Raw genomic sequence first — 19,389 nt, forward strand, 5'->3', positions numbered from 1 at the left:
TCACTCTCAAAATCTCTCTCAAAATCTCTCTCTCTCTTCCCCCCCTCAGCTTCCCCCTCTTCTCAATTTTTCCTCCCCCTGTCGGCATTTTCTTGCTTTCAAACTCATCCAGAATCTTTCATTATTTTCCAACTAGCTCTTTGAAACCCACAAGTCCTCTCACCAATCTCTCTCTCTCTCTCTCTCTCTCTAAATCTCTCTCTCTAAATCTCTTGCTCTCTCTCTCTAAATATCTCACTCTCTAAATTTCTCTCTCTCTAAATCTCTCTCTCTCTCTAAATCTATCTCCAGACTCTCCTTGGGCTACAGAAGTTTATGTTCAGTTTTGGCATAGAATGAATAGCCACATGTGTAATGAGTGTACAGTGGGGGTTTAGCTTCCCTTGGCATAGCCATTAGATCTCGCCTTTGGGACCTTATAAGTGTTTAGTTATCCAGCACAATATCCTTGGTGCAACAACATCAACTGTTGCATGGCTAAACACTTATAAGGTCCCAAAGACGAGACCTATTGGCTATGCCAATGCTTGTTTTCGCTTAGTTACAGCATTAATATGTGGGGAAAATGCATAGGGACAATTTTCTCCCTGCGCCTAGGCCTCCTCAAAATCATTGCATATCCGGACTCTGCTTCTGTCTGAGTTTTCTGATTCTTGATTAAAATGTTTACTGAGACTTGGAATTAGCCTGATTTGTAATTGAAAGTAAAAGTTCGCAGGTCGAGCACTTTGGTGATAGAGATGAATTTGGAAAGAAAGATTTCAAATTGAAACATTCCCCTCACTGTTTATTGCGCCGTTTACTGCTACCTGTCTCACTGTCATCAGTGCTTAGTCCAGTTGATGATGATACACATAACTATTACAAATGGGTGATGGACGTGTAATGAGTGCAAAGTGATATCTGATACCCTAGGGCAAGTTTGCATTGAATGATATGATGATGCTTTCCTGCCTGCAAGATTGCTTATGGTATCTGGTTTGCCAAATAGCTATGGGTTATATATAAGCTGAGTTGCTTATTTTCTGCTGTGACATGATAAAAAAAACCTTACTGAGGATTGCAGTCAGCATATTTTATTGATGTTGTCATTGCACCATTGTGAGACTCATATTGCAAGTTTCCTGGACTCTGCTGACCAGGACAAAAGATACATATATTTGCAGTTTATGTCCCAAACGTACAGGTAGCATACAAGACTGGACCATCCCCGTACAAGTTATCACCAGATCCACTGGGGGGTCGCGGGGGGGGGGGTGGTGTTTTTATATTGCATATGGTTTGGAATAATGGCTACACCTCAAATTTATTTATTTATTTTTATTTTCAAAGTTTTATATAGCGCGAACAAGATCTTCGCAGATATCAGAGCGCTTAACATAGAAGGGTACATGAGGGAACAAAGTCAAATAGGTAAATCAGTAGATCATACAGTACAAATAATACAAATAGGTGGCTGCAAAGCCAATCATGTGAGTGATAAGGCAACTCATACAAATAAGTAAAGGGGTCAAGCAAGTAATGCAGATCAGTGCAGGTTGTTAATAGTGTTCGAGATAGTAGTTCAAGTGTATTTAGCCATGAGGATAGCTTTTACTTCTTTTTTAAAGAGTGTAGTGGAGGAGATAAACCTGGTTTCGGGAGGGAGTGAGTTCCAAATCCTAGGCGCCATTCCTGAGAAGGAGCGCTTGTATGTTTTTTCCTTCCGGAATCTTCGAGGTTTCAGCAGAAGATTGTTTGTGCCTCTTGTGTTTCTGATTCCCCCAGAGATTGTCAGTTTCTGAGCAAGGTAGCCGGGTGAGTTTAGGTGTACCGCCTTGTGTGTCATGCAGGCGATTTTCAGATGTATTCTGGCTTCAAAAGGCAACCAATTCAGGGACTTCAAGTCAGGGGTAATGTGGGAGTGCTTTTTTGACCCAGTGATGAGTCTCGCTGCAGCATTTAGAGACGCTTTTAGTGGTGCGGTTGTAGTTAGTGGGAGTCCGCAGAGGGCGGTGCTGCAGTATTCAATTCGTGGGATGACTAGTGCTTGTACCGCAATTTGGAAGTCTTTGGCTGGAAGGTAGGGTTTAAGTTTCCTCAGGGTATTGATCTGGAAGTTCGCTCCCTTTGTAGCCTTGTTGATATGTTGTTGCATGTTGAGATTGGTGTCGAGTGTTATGCCTAAAGATTTTGCTGAGTCCACGATGGTGGGTTGGACCTTGAGTGCGGTTAGGAGTTTAAGCCATTGTTGAGTGGTGGAAATCTTTGCTGGTGGTGAGATCAGAAGGAACTCTGTTTTCAGGGCATTGAGTTTGAGGTGATTGTCGGCAAGCCAGGATTGGGTGCTTCTGATCGTTGAGTTCAGAAGCAGGATGTCATTGGGTGAATTTAATTTGAGGTAGAGTTGGGTGTCATCGGCGTACATGTGAAAGTGTACATTGGTTGCTTGTAGCAAGGTGGTGAGAGGTTCCATGACTAGATTGAACAAGGTTGGAGATAGAGAGGATCCTTGGGGGACGCCTAGCGTTACTGGTATTGGCGAGGACATCAGGTTGTTGCTCTTGAATTTCTGCGACCTGTTGTGAAGAAAGGAAGTGAACCATTTGAGGACAGTTCCAGATAAGCCCATTCTTGTGTTTAGTAGTTCTAGTAGATTCTCGTGTTTAACGGTGTCGAATGCTGAGGAGAGATCAAGAAGGATGAGGAGGCAGGTGTCGTTTTGGTCTAGCATTTGAAGTGCGTCGTCAATTACGTGAGTCATAGCAGTTTCTGTGCTGTGTCCTGCTCGGAATCCTGACTGGTGGGGGTTGAGGAGATCGAATTGCGCAATGTGTTTGGTCAATTGTAGTTGTGCGCATTTTTCCAGCAGTTTGGCGAGAGTGGGGATATTGGTGATGGGACGGTAATTGTTGAGATCAGAGGGGTCGGCTGTTGGTTTCTTTAGTAGAGGTGTGACCTGACCTACTTTGAGGGAGTCAGGTATGCTTCCTTGTTGGAGAGAGCTGTTGATGATTTTAGTCCAGAGAGGGAGAAGCAGAGGGGTAAAGTCTTTTACAGCGAAGGCAGGGAGGGGGTCCGTGAGGTGATTGGATGGTTTCAGGCTGCTGAGTAATTTGCCAATTTCTTCTTCCGTGTATGTGTCAAAGGTTGACCATGTAGCATTGTTTTTTGGTTCAACGGGTGCTAGGCATTTGGGTTTGGAGTGGAGGCTTGCGTCAATGAGGAGATCGCTTTTTATTTTGTCAGTTTTTTGGATAAAGAAGGCAGCGAAGTCTTCACAGGAGGGTGCCTCACGCCCAGAATTGAGTGGTTGTGGTTGTTCCTTGGATTGCGATTTGATTAGCTCAAACAGTTTTCTAGGGCGGTTTTTTGCTTGGTTAAGTTGGAGGCTGAAGAAGTCCGATTTTGAGCGTTTTATTTTCCTGAAGTAGGCGTTTCTCTTTTTCTTCAATTCCTTTAGGTGCATTGCGGAGGGGGCTGATCTCCAGGTCCGCTCTGCCATTCGCATGTCTCTTCTATCTTCGTTAAGACTCCCGTCGTACCATGGTTTGGAGCATTTAGTAGAGACTCTTTTTAGCTGCATAGGTGCAACCTCATTAATTATAGAGGTCATAGTGTTGATATAGTGGTCAGTCAGTGTTTGGACGTCCGAGGCGCCTGCCGGAGGGAGTAGGAGATTGCAACTGTTAGGGGGCAGAGAGCCTGGGTTGAGCTTTTTCGAGTCTCTTTTCCAGATTTTGGGCTTGGAGAGTTGCGCTGGGTTGACTTTGACTTTTTCGTTGAAAAAGAATGTGATAATATGATGATCTGACCAGTCACAGGGTTGGATGGATTCGAGTTTGATAGAGTCCTCTTTGGAGATGATCAGGTCGATGGTAGAGCCTTTCTTGTGGGTCGGGCTGTTGCATATTTGGGTGAGATTAAGGGCCTCGAGGAAGTTTTTAAGACTATTTACCACCGCGTCGTTGCGGTCATTCCAGTGGAGGTTGAAGTCACCAAGGTATATTTGCGTGATCTGGCGTCCGGAATTGGTTGAGATCAAATCCATGATTTGTTGGGAAAAGGTGCGGTTGTCCCTAGGTGGGTGGTAAATGCTGTGAAGAGAGCATATCGGTTTGCCCTCACTGATAATGTCTAGGCAGATGTATTCCCAGGATGTTGGTGATGGTAGGGATGTGGAATTGACTTTCTGAACAGTGAGGTTGTTCCTGTATATGCATGCGATTCCACCACCTATTTGGCCTGTTCTGTCGAGTCTGATAATGTGGTAGTTGGGGGGAACCAGAATGTCCATTATGGGTGTTGAATGTTCAGTTAGCCACGTTTCAGTCAGGATGATTAGGTCAAGGTCACGCGATAAGAGAAGCTCAGCAATGGCTGCTGAGTGTTTCGTGGCCGATCTGCAGTTGAGAAGAGCGCATTTGAGACGGGGTGTGTAGAGGGTGTTGGGTGGATCTAACGAGCGAGGGACTTTTCTAAGGTTATTGGGGATGGAGAATCTGCTATTGAGTGTAGGTGGTCTAAGGGGATTTGGGTGTATTGTGGGAATGTTGCGTTGTGGGGTGCTTGTGTGGGTTTGGAGGGCTGGGTCATAGGAGCGGAGAAGGGTGAGTGTGTCGAGGTCAGAAGCAGAGTCGTGGGTGCGGCGAGGGCGGTTGTTGCGATTAAGAGCTGGGATTGATGTGAGAATGGGGGAGAGCTGAGTGCGAGAGTTAGTCGGCGGGGTGGGGGACAATTTTTGCGGGGAGGTGTAGATGTGTGAGGGGTTGCAGGGGCGATGCGGGGGACGAGGGCAGTAGCTGCGCCTATGAGCAGGGAATGATGCCTGGTGTGGGGCGTGATGAGGGTGGGGGTCCGCGGGCGGAGTAGGAGACAATTTGGGAGGAGGGGTGGAGGTGGGTGGGCGGTGTATGAGGCGTGTGGAGAGTAGTTCTTTGATGGCGTGAATGTCTTCTTTGATCTGAGTGAGGGTGGCCGTGATGTATTCCATCGTGGGGTAGGTGGTGGGGGTGGGAGTGGTAGTCAGGGGTGAATGGCTGGCCAGGGTATTCGAGTGCAGGTGGGAGGGAGGGCTGGTGTTCGAGCAGGTCTGCGTTGTGTTGGTGTGTGGGGAGGGGTTAGGGATGTGAGATGTTTTGTACGGGAGGGGTGTGGATGCGGTAGGGAGGAGGTCGGTGTTATGTGTGGGGGCATTGGTGGTAGGCGGGGGGACAAGGTGTAGACTGGGAGACTGGTAGCCGTGGTGGGGGTGTACGGAGGGTAGTGGGGGCTAAGTGTAGGAGGGGAAGTGCGGTTGGAGAAGGTCCTGTTGAGGGGAGGGGGAGTTAAGTTAGAAGAAGGGGTATGTTCTGCGCAGTTGGTTGGAGGGTAGTGAGGACTGAGAATGGGGGGGGATAACGGGGGGGAATTGTCAGAATGCGTGCTATTCTGGTGCTGGACTAAGTTAGGTGTGTTATGGGTGGGAACTGTGCTGTCAGCGGCGAGCGGGGTGTTAATGCCCGCTGTAGGTGTGATAGGAGTGTTGAGGGCGTGTGTGGAGGTCCGCAAGATGGTAGAAGGGGCGGGGGAAAGAGCGGCGTATGAGGGGGAGCGATCTGTGTCTGTGATGGAATGCAGAGTTGGGATTGTGGGGTTGTGGGTAGAGGATGGGAGGTCAGGGGTGGTAGGTGTGTTCCTGATTGGAGTGTATGTAGCTGTGAGGTCATGGTTGGAGGGACTGGGGGAGATATGAGTGTTTGTCCGTGAATTGGAAAGGTGTTCTTTGAAGGTGGGGAACATGTTGTCTAGCAGTTCCAGGTTCCTGTCTGTGGCTTGTGATAGGACAATCCCGTTATTGTAAATAGTGATGGTGGCTCTGCCTGGAAAGACTTGGGATGGTGAGATAGTGAGAGTTAGGCTATGGACGGATTTTCTAGCGGAGGAGACGGTGAGTAGGGAGAAGAACGCTTTTCTCCATTGAGCTCTGCGTGTGGTGTGGAAGATGATATCGGTGTTCAGGGATCCATTGACCGGTGAGAAGTAGGTGTCAGCAAAGGGCGTTTCCGAGTGTGACCTAAGGAAGTTGTGTTTAAAGCGTTTGGCGGCTTTTTTGGTGAGTGATGGTGGGTAGTTGATTTTGTACGTGTGTTTGCCGATGGGGTCCATGTTGCGTTGCAGGATTAGGTGGGTATGAGAGGATGCAGTAGTGCACTATAGTGGTACCAATGTGCAGAAAAACATGTGTGTAGAAAAACAGGTGCACAACGTAGGATACACAGTAATAAGTTAAAGATTACAAAGTAGCACTAGTAATCAACCAGCATATCCAGGATATAAGAGTGAGCAGTAGGGCAAGTACATACGGTAAATTGTTGGGTACAGGGTGTACAAATAGGCATAATACTGATAATATATAATATATAAGGGAAGGGTATACTGGGAGAGTGCACTAATGCACTATAGTTGATAATAATGATAGTGTATAGAGGAAGGATCCAGATATAACAATTTACATGTGACAAAGCTCAAAAATCGAAGGTGACAATGGTTGTCAGTCCAAAAAGTGAGAGGTAGCAATCTGTGCATTTACAAATGTTCAAAATACAAGTAAAAGTGGCACTAGTGAAGAGTCCTAATATACAAGGTAATAATCTATGCATACAGGTGTTCTAAATACCGATATAGGTATAGTACTACAATGGTATGTAGGCACTCTGTCATATTTAAGGTAGCAATTTGTGCAATACAAATGTTTAAAGTAAGGCTAAAGTGTATTAATGCAATGATGGCAAACAATCTTTCATGTATGAGGTAGCAGTCTATGTAGTAGAAAAATTCAAAAAGGCTAGGAGAGCAGTATTGCAGTGATATAATAGTAGGTAGACACTTCAGTAATATAATAGTAGGTAGACATTCTATCATATATGAGGTAGTGATCTTGACCTAAACAAATGATAAAACTATAAGTAGGAGTATAATAATACAGGTATAGGCCGGCAATCTGTTCTACTAGTCTAAGATACTATAATCCAATAAAACTAGAAACTAGACTAAAATGGCTGCCAAATAGTTCAGAACAAGTCAGTAAAATACTATAATCCAATAAAACTAGAAACTAGACTAAAATGGCTGCCAAATAGCTCAGAACAAGTCAGTAGTCCTTTGTTTGTTGCTATGCAGACTGGGAGAAAGAGAGAGTAGTCCTCTGTTTGCTGCTATTGCTCTGAGCACAGGGGCAGAGATTCCACTTTCTGTTTGAGCAGACAGAGCACAAGGCTAGCTGGGAGGAATCTTATCTGTATGTGGGGGAGTTGAGCTGAGCTGAGCTGAAGGGCCATGAGGATGACAGAGGTATGGGGGGATTTATTGTTACAGTTTTATGGCCCCAGCCATTTTGTACAAAGGAGTTAGATTTTTTTTCAGAAGGGATAGATTTTTCAAATGAAGAGAGCCGGTGGGTGGGAGAAATAAATACCTGAGATCTTGTACTTCAGTAAGTAAATATTGCCAGTGGAGTTCTACAAAAGCACTACAATAATCCATGAATGTACAGGTAGCATACAAGACTGGACCATCCCCGTACAAGTTATCACCAGATCCACTGGGGGGTGGCGGGGGGGCGAGGGGGGGTGGAGTTTTTATATTGCATATGGTTTGGAATAATGGCTACACCTCAAATGTCAGCCTATTACAACATGGAGGTCTACTGTATGTCCATGGACTGAATGTCTATGTAGTGTGTGAGCCAGAGTCTCAGGTGCCACTTCTCAGCCACTTCTTACACTAATCATTGTCATGTACATCCTTCCTACTGTCTTCTGTGCTCCTCATCCTTAAACTGTTATAATTCTGACAGCTCTCTTCTACCTCTGACAGATCATCCCAGTCTCTGACAGATCATCCCAGATCTATCCTCCATTCCAAGCACTTTCAGATCACGCTAAGCTCTAGTACTTTCCTCTCTTGCTACAGCTGCGCAGAGGTGAGCACCGCTATGGTAAGGAGATGAAAGAATGTGAGCACTGGCCGGCCAGAATTCATCCTTGGAACTGAATAGAAAAACAGTGAAACCACTGAGACATTTCCACATCACATTGTTGTGTGCAGAATCGAGCCTGTGCTTTTAATTATCACATTTTTGTTTTTGACACTCCAAAACCTTTGTCAGGTGCTTTCCAGTGAGAAAATAGCACTTTGATTGAAATTCTGAAGCGTGTACTCCTTCAGCTATCTCACTGTAGGAGGGACATTCCCAGTCCCAATTTTGAGAAGTTGAAATGACTATTTGTAATACATATCTTTTTTTATGGTTGGCCCTATGTTAGTACTTTTCATTAAAAACACACATCATTGGAGTCTTCAAAACCCCTTCTTCTTCTGAGCCTATGTCACACAAAAAAAAACCTTTTTAAACTCTGGCTGTTAGGATTTATAATGTTCAGAGCTGGGTTTCCAGCTATAAAATGTTTTTTTTTTGTTGCAAAAATGATAAATTAAAATACACTTTCTGAAGGTTAGAAGGATATATTCAAACTCTCCTAGACTTCTACTGACGGTATGGGAACCTGCAGCATCACACACACTTTAAGACTTCTATTGATAATATGAGGACCAGGAAGACACACCCCTGAAATCTGATTGGTTGCTTTCTGTCCTTAGCAACTGCACTGTCTGTGTGTGTAGAGAGAGAATATTTGTGTGTGTATAGGAGTGCATTCATCACACACACTGTCTGAAAAATAGGAATTATGAAGCCCTCTTCAAAATTTCACTCAGACAGCTGAGAGAGCTCCCCTCAGTATGTAAGCACTGTAAACGTTATGAGGACCGGCTTTCCGGTCCTCATAGCGCACTGGTCCTCATAGCGTTGGTGTGCAAACATGTTCTGGTCCTCATAAATATAGATATACAAACACACACACACACACACACCCACACACACACACACACACACACACACACACACACACCCACACACACACACACATAACCACACACACACACACACACACTCTCTCTGTCTCTCTCTCTCACACACACACTCTCCTGAATTTACAAATTTTCCCTGGAAGGTGCACACGTGCCAACACCACTAATCATCCCCACCTGTGAACATGCACCCATCATGCACACGCCCAATCCTGATTTAATCGAAACTGAAAGTAAATGCAAAGCAGATGTTATGCATTGTAGTTGGACTATAATTTCAGTATTGTTTCGCGAAGAAAGGAACCCCATGCATGACTATAATTTACAGACACTGGGGCAAATTTACTATTATATTACCTATTATTTCATACAATGCTGCACCATTGTGTAAAGGTGTATGCAGGGGTATGGCACTGTGGCTCACGTTTTGTGCTGGAAGGGAACCCTTTCAATATGAAGAACTGTGCTTAGACTAACTTTAAAACTTTTTCCACTTTATGTGGGTGCTGTCTAGTGCAGTACATGTGCAGATGGGGAAAAGTTTAGAGAAAATAAAACTTTTTCCTACTTTGCATCTTTCTCAAAGTGGCATATTTGTTTGAGGCAAAGTCCTGTCTACAAATGTCAGCAGAAAGCGGTTTGTGTCAAAAACCATGGATGGTGCTTGGGAATACCCATGCACCATCCATGGATCACTACCTTAAACAAAGTAGTGCAAAGTAGCGCTCAGAGCTACTTTGCATTACTTTAAGGCAATTTACCAGCACAAAATAAGTACATCCTAATTCAACACTTTGCACAGGTTTGCATCACTTTTGTTGAATATGCACCAGCAGAAAGTGTTAATAAATCTGTCTCACTGCCTGTGTATTTGAGGAAGATGGTTTATGGCTACATTCTTCACCAAATAGCAATTCACTTTAGAAAGGTGATAGGGAGCTTTATTGGGCCACCTGCCATAGTCTTCTCAAATTGTAGTGTATGATTAAGTTATTGTTACTTGCCATTATCCTTTACAGGAACCTCTCAGTGGAGGCAAAAATACAAATTAGAAAATATTTCTTGATTTGCTTTAGGTACTAATAATCACATTCCACTCTATCTATCACTTAGAAGACCTTTCCATTGGACAGCAAGCATTTGCAAAATACTTTATCGAGGCTATACCTTAGCTATCAAACAGCAGTGTTGTCACATGTTGTAGTTTGGCCAAGTCCTGGCCCTGGGGCGGAGGGAAGGGGGGGGGAGAACACACCACAGACAATTTCACGGCAGTACACATTCTGCCAGTAATGTTCTTGTAGGTATGCCATGTTTTTCTTCTGGTTGGATATGTGTCTTTTGATGCATCCTTCTAATTTGTGAGTGCCAGCACTTGAATGTCTGTCATTCCTCTCAAAATGTTATGCTTATGGATGTGTCTTGCTGGAATGATGGGTCCATGTTAAAACAGTGATGCTGCTCCAATATGGACAAGTCTAAAGGTGGCACTGTTCTATGTATTTATACTAGGAATGTCTTATTTTTCTGTTTTAAAACATCCTCAAGCAGGGCAAGGCAGATGCTGAGGCAGTGATGTCCCATGAAGCCCAATACATCGTCATTGAGCTCCTGCTGAAGTTTTCAGGTTAGGTGCCAAAAACTCTGAATAAGAAAAAAGAGAATTGTGTAGCCACTGAGCTCACTTCATCACTGACATCTTTACCCCCAGTCTCAGGTTCTACATTTGAGTTTAGTGATTTTCTTTTTTAACAAGATCCCCAGTGGGCCAGGATGGCCAACCAGGGCTCCACAGGAGCAGACACGGTCTCTGCGAGCTCTTGCTGAAACCATTTTTTAATGGAAAAAAACAACTTGGATTTTTTTCTCACCTAAGGTCCTACTTGCGTGGGGAAACCCCAGCAACTTGTTTTGTTTCTCTAGTGGTTGACATAATTACTAAGCTGCCAAAGTTTCTTGCGGCTGGCAAAGCCGCTACTGATCTGTTCCACAACCTCTATGTCCTCAGGGCAGGCTTCTATGCACCTGGCCTCTCTTCTGTTAGGGACTTCTCATAGTCCAGTCTTATGGCCCAGTCCCAAATGCCAGCTGGGCCTTTTTAAGAGGAGGGACGCCAGTTCCCTTTGTGTCCATGTAGCAGCAACTGCAGACAAGCCACTTGGCCCTGGGGGATCATTTACAGTCCCTGGGTGCTAGCAAGACTCAGGAGTCATGCCTACTCTTCTAGATGTTCTTTCCAAGTCCAGGAATGCTCTGAGGATGTGGTGGTGAGGTACAACTATTATTCCATGCTATAGACAGTGAATTTAAGAATTTTCCACACTCCCTCCTGGCATATTTTCTACACAAAACCTACCTCTTATTTTCTTGCCCTCTGCAAACCTTTCTTTCTCATTTGGGTTCCGGTAAAAACATTTGGGGCAGCCCTCTGTGTTGCCATCTGCTTCCATCTCCCTCGTAGATCCATCACCCCTGCCACGTGGTCACTGTTTACACCACTTTAGCCTCCCTGCTCAAGGAGGCAGTCCCATTGTCCTCCAGCAAGCCAACTGTTGACATCTTTTCTGGAATGTTTTTTTCCAGCTTGGGAGAAGGGTTACTAAGCAAACTAGTCCTAAGCGAACATGCGTTCAAACAGCACATCATTGATTTTAATACACATATCAAACATCTACTTTCACCATTGATTTGGATTTTTAACCGGTGGCATGAACCTTAAATTAATTATCTAGCATTTTACCAAGTTGAAGTATTAAAATGTTATTCATAATTAGGTCTGTCCATGGAAAATGTATTTTTACCTACATGGTGACTGTTAGAACTGGGATTTCTGGTTGGCTAAGGCTGGCGTCAAAGCCAGGCAGAAACCACCACTCTAGTCAGGGCAAGGGAGTTACACGCCAAAGATAACCCCTGCTCACCCCCTTGGTAGCATGGCACGAGCAGTCAGGCTTATCCCCGAGGCAATGTGTAAAGCATTTGTGCACGCACACAGCAACAACATCCCAGGCACACTACAAAAGGAACTCCACACAGGGTTATATAAAAATAGCCTTTGTATTCTTAAAACACATCAGATAGTAATCACACAATATACATTGCGCCAACAGGCACGGGCAATATTCAAACGGAATTATTTACACTGGACAGGGCCACCTGGGCCACTGTCAGGATCAACACGTAGCAGAATTTGGTACAAGTAAAAATAGATCATAAACCTACAACCAGTAGAAACTGGTAATCACTGTACTCCACCTCAACCTGTGACATAACTTTACATTATGCACAGCCACTTCAGGCACAAATTATATCCTGCGTCAACCTCACCAGCATAAACTGATTATGCAATCTCTCACTAGTCTAAACACATTGGACCCTACCTCCTAAGTATAACTCACATTAGGGGCGTTAATCACACAGTGAAGTACAATTTCACTAGCACAAACCTCCATAGGTAAAACAACTTCATAATCATAAACCACAGTTTTAGAGGTATCAGAAACAGGGTGTGCAAAACATACTATACACAATACATTTCCTAGCACCACATCACTTTAACACATATTCACATTAGGGCCTTGTGCCCTATACATCTACCAGCCCCTTGACCAACTGGCCATCCAAGAAGGGGCTCAAATGCCCTGTGTCCAGAATGTCAGGGCGCGCTGCTAAGGCAGCGCCATTCAGGGGTGCGCCATCTGCGCAAAACCTAAACGTTGCAGCTGCCCACTACCTGCTGGGCAGGTGAGAACAATGACTGGAGGCCTAAACGCTGCAGCTGGCACTATGTGCTGTGCAGCTGTTTAAGTCCAAGGTAGGGGCGAAGGAGTGCGTCTCACCCCTGGATTCACAAAGACCTGTCCCCTGAAAGAAATGCCTAAATGGTGCACCTGCCCACTACTTGCTGGGCAGCTGTAAAAGCAGAACTGCAGCATGGGCCCTCACTGGCCCTTTAAAACAAAACTGCGCCCAAACGTTGGAGCCCTCCAGGCTCTATAATAAATGCTGCGGGGCGTTGGAGCCATAGAGTCTCTGGCAAGGTTCTGCCCCATGGAGCACACTGGCTCCTTAAATCACCTGGCGCCACTAGGGAAGACAAGAACTTGCCCCCAAACACTGAGGCATCCCACGGGGATCAGCAAGGGCCCCTCTGGTACCTTTCAAAGGAACATGGCCCCACTCTGGCCCCTTTAAGAAATAAATGTCCTCTGGAGCACACGGGCTCCTAGAACAACTCTGCACCACTTGTTGAGCGCACAAGCTCTTAATATCACCATGCCCCATCGCTGGAGCGGCCCACTGGACACACGGGCCGCCCTGACTCGGTGCCTTCAAGGCACCACGAGGTACACCCGGAGATCCCCCCCACAGCCCGTCAACACTCATCGTTTGTCTTCCGGTCTTTCTCAGTCTCAACAGCTGCAGTCATGGCTTACCGTGGGCAAGGTCCGAAGGTGCAGAAAGTGATGGTACAGCCCATTAATCTCATCTTCAGATACCTACAAAATAGGTCCAAAATCCAAGTATGGCTGTATGAACAGGTGAACATGCGGATAGAGGGCTGCATCATTGGATTTGACGAATACATGAACTTGGTGCTTGATGATGCACAAGAAGTTCACTTGAAGACCAAGTCCAGGAAACAGTTGGGTCGTATCATGTTGAAAGGGGACAACATCACTTTACTTCAAAGCGTCACTGTCTAAGCAGCTCCATTCATGAACTGTAGTTTTTCTATCTGCGACCTTGCAGTATCAAGTGAACATTTGAAGAAATAGTGCATCCAAGAAAGCATTTGTTTGGTTGGTGGAAGTTGCAGGAGGAACCCGCTTCTTGTTTTGGAGTATCCCGGGCTTATCAATGTTACTGTGTCTTTGATAACTTTGTGTTTCTTTTGAAATTATTTTGATAAATAAACCACTCACCGGGCTGTTCTGATCTGGCGGGGGATCCTCCGGGCGGCAGCACTTCTCCAAAGGCGGCAAGGGGGGGCAGGCACCGGCAATGTGCCTCGCTCTCCCCTCCGCAGGACACAGGCGGCGCTTGCGTGGTTCACTCTCTTCACAAGAGCCCCGCCTCTCCAATGCGCCGGTCTTCACCTGGTCCCCCTTCTCGGGATCGGGACTTAGGAGGAGGAGCCCTCAAGGATCAGGGCTAACTCTGCTTCCTCTGGTGGCCCCGGGACTCTCCACAGCTCACGGGAGCCCCGGGCGGCCATCACTCGGCCTGCTTCTCTCCTGTTTTGGGCTGGCGCAGGCTTCCACCAATCCCAGCGCGGTGGCGGGCGTGTAGCTTCCCTTCCAAACCGGAAGTCCCGCCCGCCGTCAGGCACTACGGTGTCCGACTTCCTGTTGGCCCGCGGCGGTGAACGTTCGGGGGCAAAAACCGAGGGGTAGGCTCCTCCGAGATTAAAGATAAATGTAGGAGCAGGGTGGGCACCCGCTAGGGCTCCTAAAAACGGGGTGGACGCCCGTAATGATTCAAAATGAAGAATCAGCCACAATGCAGGGTGGGCACCTGCTATGAAATACAAAGCACACAGCCATAATGCAGGGTGGGCACCTGTTGTAACATATCACAATAAGAGGGGTGGGCACCCGCAAAGGCAAGTAAACGGGGAGAAGTGCTTCCAACTAGGAAAATGACAGCGCTCTGCCCATAATTAAAAATAAAGCGCTCATGAGGCACTGGGGGGCACAGAAACCATAAAGTCTAAAGAATGGACCCCTGAAGCAAAAAGGTCCCAAGCAACACGGTCCTCCTAGGTGAAGAGGGCAGGAGGGTCCCAAAGACATCCTCCAGGGCATCCAGGGGCTGGGCAGGGCCCAGGTAGGCACGCCTTCCCCTGGGCCCCAGCAGCAGCACGCCCCTGGTAGATTCGAGTTGGAAACAAGAACAAAATCATGAGGTCACAGCCCCTCTTTTATACACAAAATCCCTTTGTTTCCAAAGGTGCAGGTAAGGGGCGAATCAGATGCAACTGGTTCTTGAGCACTTTGTTTTGCTCAGCCCCTCTGCCTATTCACAGGTTGGGACAGGGACATCAGACACATCACAGGGGGTGGAGCCAGCATTGTGGAAGGAAGGCCCAGCCCTATTCAGGTCCCAGGTGCACTCCTCCCTGCCATCAACATGCAGATCTCCCCATTCACCACCGGGCAGACCCATCCTGACTCCTGGAACCAGGCAGCCCAGCCAGCTCCAGAGCCAATCACAAGCCAGACAGTCGATTCACATTCACTGCACAGACATGCCAACTTCTAGAAGTGGAACTTCCAAACTAGAGACATTAAATCTGCACAGCATTTAATCTCACCTGTTTGCACATACCAAACTCGCCCCTGCACTCCCCACACATCAGGAACTACCATGGGCACACATATTCACCATGCATTCCTGTGGGAGGACAGGTCACTCATCACACATACACAGAAAGCGCACGCACTTTACACTGGACCACAGTGAAAAAGTGCGCAAAGGCCTAAAATCACAAACACCGGTTACAGAAACAGGCTAGGCAAATGCAAAAAGTTTAGGGGTGAACCTGCCAAAAGGGCCAAGTCCAACAGTGACAAATAGCTGTTTGCAACTGGTCACAGTGAATACATGCTTTTCCTTAATGTGCAGAATTTTCCACTTTTAACTGATATGTGCCCAGCCCTGGGGGCATATGAGGTACACTTAGAGGTGACTTAGCTTATATGTAAAAATGTCGATTTCCTACATAGAAGCACCATTTCCCTTGATATGTGTAATTACAGTGGTTTTAAAAATGCAGTCTAGCCAGAGCACAATGATCTTCTCTGCAGCCATATAGGTTAAATATGTCTGTGGAGTAATTACACACCAGTGCCCATGTATCACATTTAACTTCCATGTCACTTATGCATTTTCTATGCCAACTTATCATGGCCTTGCTGTAAATAAGCCTGTAGGGTGTATCTAATTGTCATGGTTTAGGGGGAACGTGTGCACACTGTGACACTGTTTAGTAGTGTTGTAGCGCATTAACATCCTAATGACAGCAAATTCAAACAGGAAAAAGATTGGGGAGGGCAATGAAAAATGATGTCCTTTCTTACGGGATAATTAGGCAATAGTTTTACATTTTGAATTTTATGTTTGAATGCATGGAGGTTTTATTGGAGCATTTGTGCAGGACTGTGAAACATGTCAGTTCCTGTCAATCCGGTTACATGAAAAAATATCAAACTCAAAAATATTTTATAAAAATAAAGTGGTAGAAACATCAATAACAAAATGTTCAACTGTAATACTTATACGGTAAAAGACTAAATTATTGAGGTAAAAAAATATTGTGGTCTACAATATAGACATTATAATTGTAAGCATGGGTAGTTAATTGAAAAGAACATTATTATAATTTAAAATAAAAGTTACATTATTTTACATAAAATATAATTCTTGCGAAAAATAAACATAATTTTTTACCATTTTTTATTTTTGAAATATACTTTTATACAAACATTTATATTTAACTGAAAAATGCATCTTAATAAATTACACTAAATGTATTCTACCAATAAAACAAATTTGTAAATAAAGATATATAATAAGTAATTTATATTGAAAAATAAGACATTACCTCATTGCAAAACATATTTTATATTTTATTTAACCATTATACACAATATTTAACAGTATATAACACAACCAAAAATAAATATTTTTAAAATACCAAGAAAGTAAAAATATAGTACATATATTTGAAAAACAATAGATTAATTAATGTGAAAAATAAAATATTTGTAAAAATATGTACTTTTAAATTAAATGTGCTAAAAATATAAAAGAAATCCAGGATATAATAATATGCAGTAATCAAACTCCAATCAAAAATTATTTAAACAATAAACAAAAACAAGTACAAATCAAATATACAGTTTGATGTTTTAAAATTTGTATCGCAAATCTTACACTGAGGAGTTACAATTTACTATTCTAACTATAATTTAACAAACCTTCAGGAAAGTACATATGTTGGTGGTCAATGGGTAAATTTACTATTCTTTCTCCAGTCTCCCAAACACTGGGGTAGTTGAGTAACTTTTGGTGGACTCAGATTCCATATTTTAATCCCCTGTATAACAAACAATTGGGAAATCGCATACATGGGGGAGCAGCCATTTGCAAATCTACCTCAAGCCTAATACTGGGGAAATGCATACATTGGTGGGTCAGATTTACTATTCTAATTCCAATCTAACAAACATTGGGGAAAGGACACACATGGAGGGAGGGACATAAATAATTACTGTTTTAACTTTAGCCTAGCAAGCATTGGGGAAAGTGCATAGATTAGGAGGGTCCAATTTGCTATTCAAACTCCAATATAAAAAACAATTAGAGAGTGTGTATATTTTGGGAGTCTACATTTACTATTCTAAATCCAGTTTAACAAATACGAGGCAAAGTGCATTCATAGTGGGTGGGTGACAGATTTGCAATTCTAACGCGAATGTAATAAAAATAGGGGAATGTGCATACAACTCGAGTGTCAATTTTGCAATGCCAACTCTACTCTAAAAATCATTAGGGAAAAAGCATAAATTGAGGAGTTCAGATTTCCTATTGTAACTCCAGTCCAACAAACATTGGGAATAAGGCGTACAATGGGGGGTTCAAATACAATCCACACAAAAAATAAACATTACAAGTCATTTTATATATGTAAATAAAATATGTAAAAGTATTCAATTAGATTGTGAAAATTACTGAAGTGTCCCATGTTTTGAGAAGGTTTAGCAGAAAGGATTTATCCTGAAGGAAGGACTGGGTATCCTTCTTTGTTGGCCCAGCCAAGAGAAGCTCTGTGAACCCTTTTCTGTGGGGTTTCAGGCACCTAATTGCGAATTAGCAGTATATGTGCAGAGTACTGGGATTTCCCCCCAAAGTTATAGGGACATTGAAACTCTTAAGCTTCAGTCGGACACCTAACTACACTCTTTGGATTGTCCTGGCATTAGCTTGGTTTAGATGGCTTACTCTTGGAGAAGGTTTGAAAGTCAAATTCAGTATTGTACAATATACACACCCTACTAACAAGGCAATTCAAATCATCTCTTAAAACCACATTCTCTCTTTGGTCTGTAGTTGCCGTTACCATTCATATGATCAGCACTTAGAGACACCTTGGCATAAAGTGAACTCTAATGGTTTCCTTAAATTAAATTCCTTTAATCTCTTGGATCTTCCACACTTCCTGACCTCATGGTCAAAGAGGAAGAAGATCCACAACAAGCATTTTTCTTCTCGAGTATCATGGGCCCTCTTCCCTTTGTTGGACAGGCCAGCTTCCCTGGTATTCAGAGACAACTTTCATGTCCAAAGATTCAAGGGACATCAGGCAACTCCACTGTCCAGTGTTTCATCAGTACAGTAAGGAATGGTCAGGTGACATAAAACAATAGTAGATATACATAGTTATTCACATCCAAAGAAACCAACTTACTTTTGAAGAATCAATCTCCAATTTATTGTGCTATTATTATGAAATAGCAACCGGTTGCATCAATTTTCATGAGACAGTACTCCATATATAAACAAATATTTACATAGTGTGGTGCTCGGGATAAGGGAATCGGGGAAAGGAGTGTATGTGATCCTTAAGGGTTTGTGAGGGTAGTGGACACAGATAAAGTGGTGTGACATACATTCATCACATAAATGGAAAAAACAAGGACCCCCTGAACCATAGATTATACGATTCCTAGTACAGGGTAAAAACTGTATGAGAAAATCACTCGTAGGCAATCTAAGGATTCCAGCTAAATAGACAATACAATATGTAATATGCAATATATGAAGAACCAAACAGACATCTATACAAAATATATTCAGATTTTAATGATTCATTAAAAAATTCCTATTATAGAAACTGTGCAATACATTACAGTTTTTCTGTCTATACATCTGAATACTATGCTATATCGAGACACAATTACAAACAAAAGATAAAAAAGTGGCAATCTCTTTGGATTTTGTCTCGACCGGAGTTTCGGCGTATTCAACGCCTTCTTCAGGAATAGCCACAAAATTATTTTCAAAGGAGATGGATTCTCGCTAAACCAGTTTCCGTTCCTGTTCCTATGTAGGGATATTAGATACTAATCTGATAAAAGTCTGTATTGTCACGATTGTGGTTCAGAGACCATCAACGTCAACTAATACAGCAAACAACGTTTCTCAGTCACCAATGCAAATTAGCACGTGATTACCAATCAGACTATCGCTTTGATCTTTGATGAAGCGTAATTTAAAATCCTAGATAAAATGCGATACAAAAGGCCATGTGTCCAGGGACTCGTATTGTACAGTCGAATAACTGCTTTTGCTTATAAGTTAACTCCAGCAGGCAGCCATGAAATGAATGGCGTTCGGCATTTCTTAAATCGAAGATAAAGCCATGTACCAAAGGACGTATGCCGTATAGCAGTATTACTGATATCTCTGCTATGCTGTGCGAGGCTGCCATGCAGG

General features: G+C 43.8%; 1 protein-coding gene across 1 annotated transcript; it reads left to right on the forward strand.

The window, feature by feature from the left end:
• The first annotated feature begins 13,280 nt into the window (after window positions 1-13,280).
• Window positions 13,281-13,803, forward strand: LOC147724752 (small nuclear ribonucleoprotein E). Its single transcript, XM_086967059.1, has one exon. It carries the CDS (start codon window positions 13,317-13,319, stop codon window positions 13,593-13,595), a length of 279 nt encoding a protein of 92 aa, XP_086823185.1. The 5' UTR covers window positions 13,281-13,316; the 3' UTR covers window positions 13,596-13,803.
• Window positions 13,804-19,389: the final 5,586 nt, after the last annotated feature.

The sequence above is a fragment of the Lissotriton vulgaris genome, chromosome 4_1, assembly GCF_964263255.1.
Source record: "Lissotriton vulgaris chromosome 4_1, aLisVul1.2, whole genome shotgun sequence".
In the NCBI taxonomy this organism is placed as follows: domain Eukaryota; kingdom Metazoa; phylum Chordata; class Amphibia; order Caudata; family Salamandridae; genus Lissotriton; species Lissotriton vulgaris.

Excerpts from the sequence above, each read along its gene's own strand:
- LOC147724752 (XM_086967059.1), top strand. The coding sequence starts at position 13,317 with ATGGCTTACCGTGGGCAAGGTCCGAAGGTGCAGAAAGTGATGGTACAG.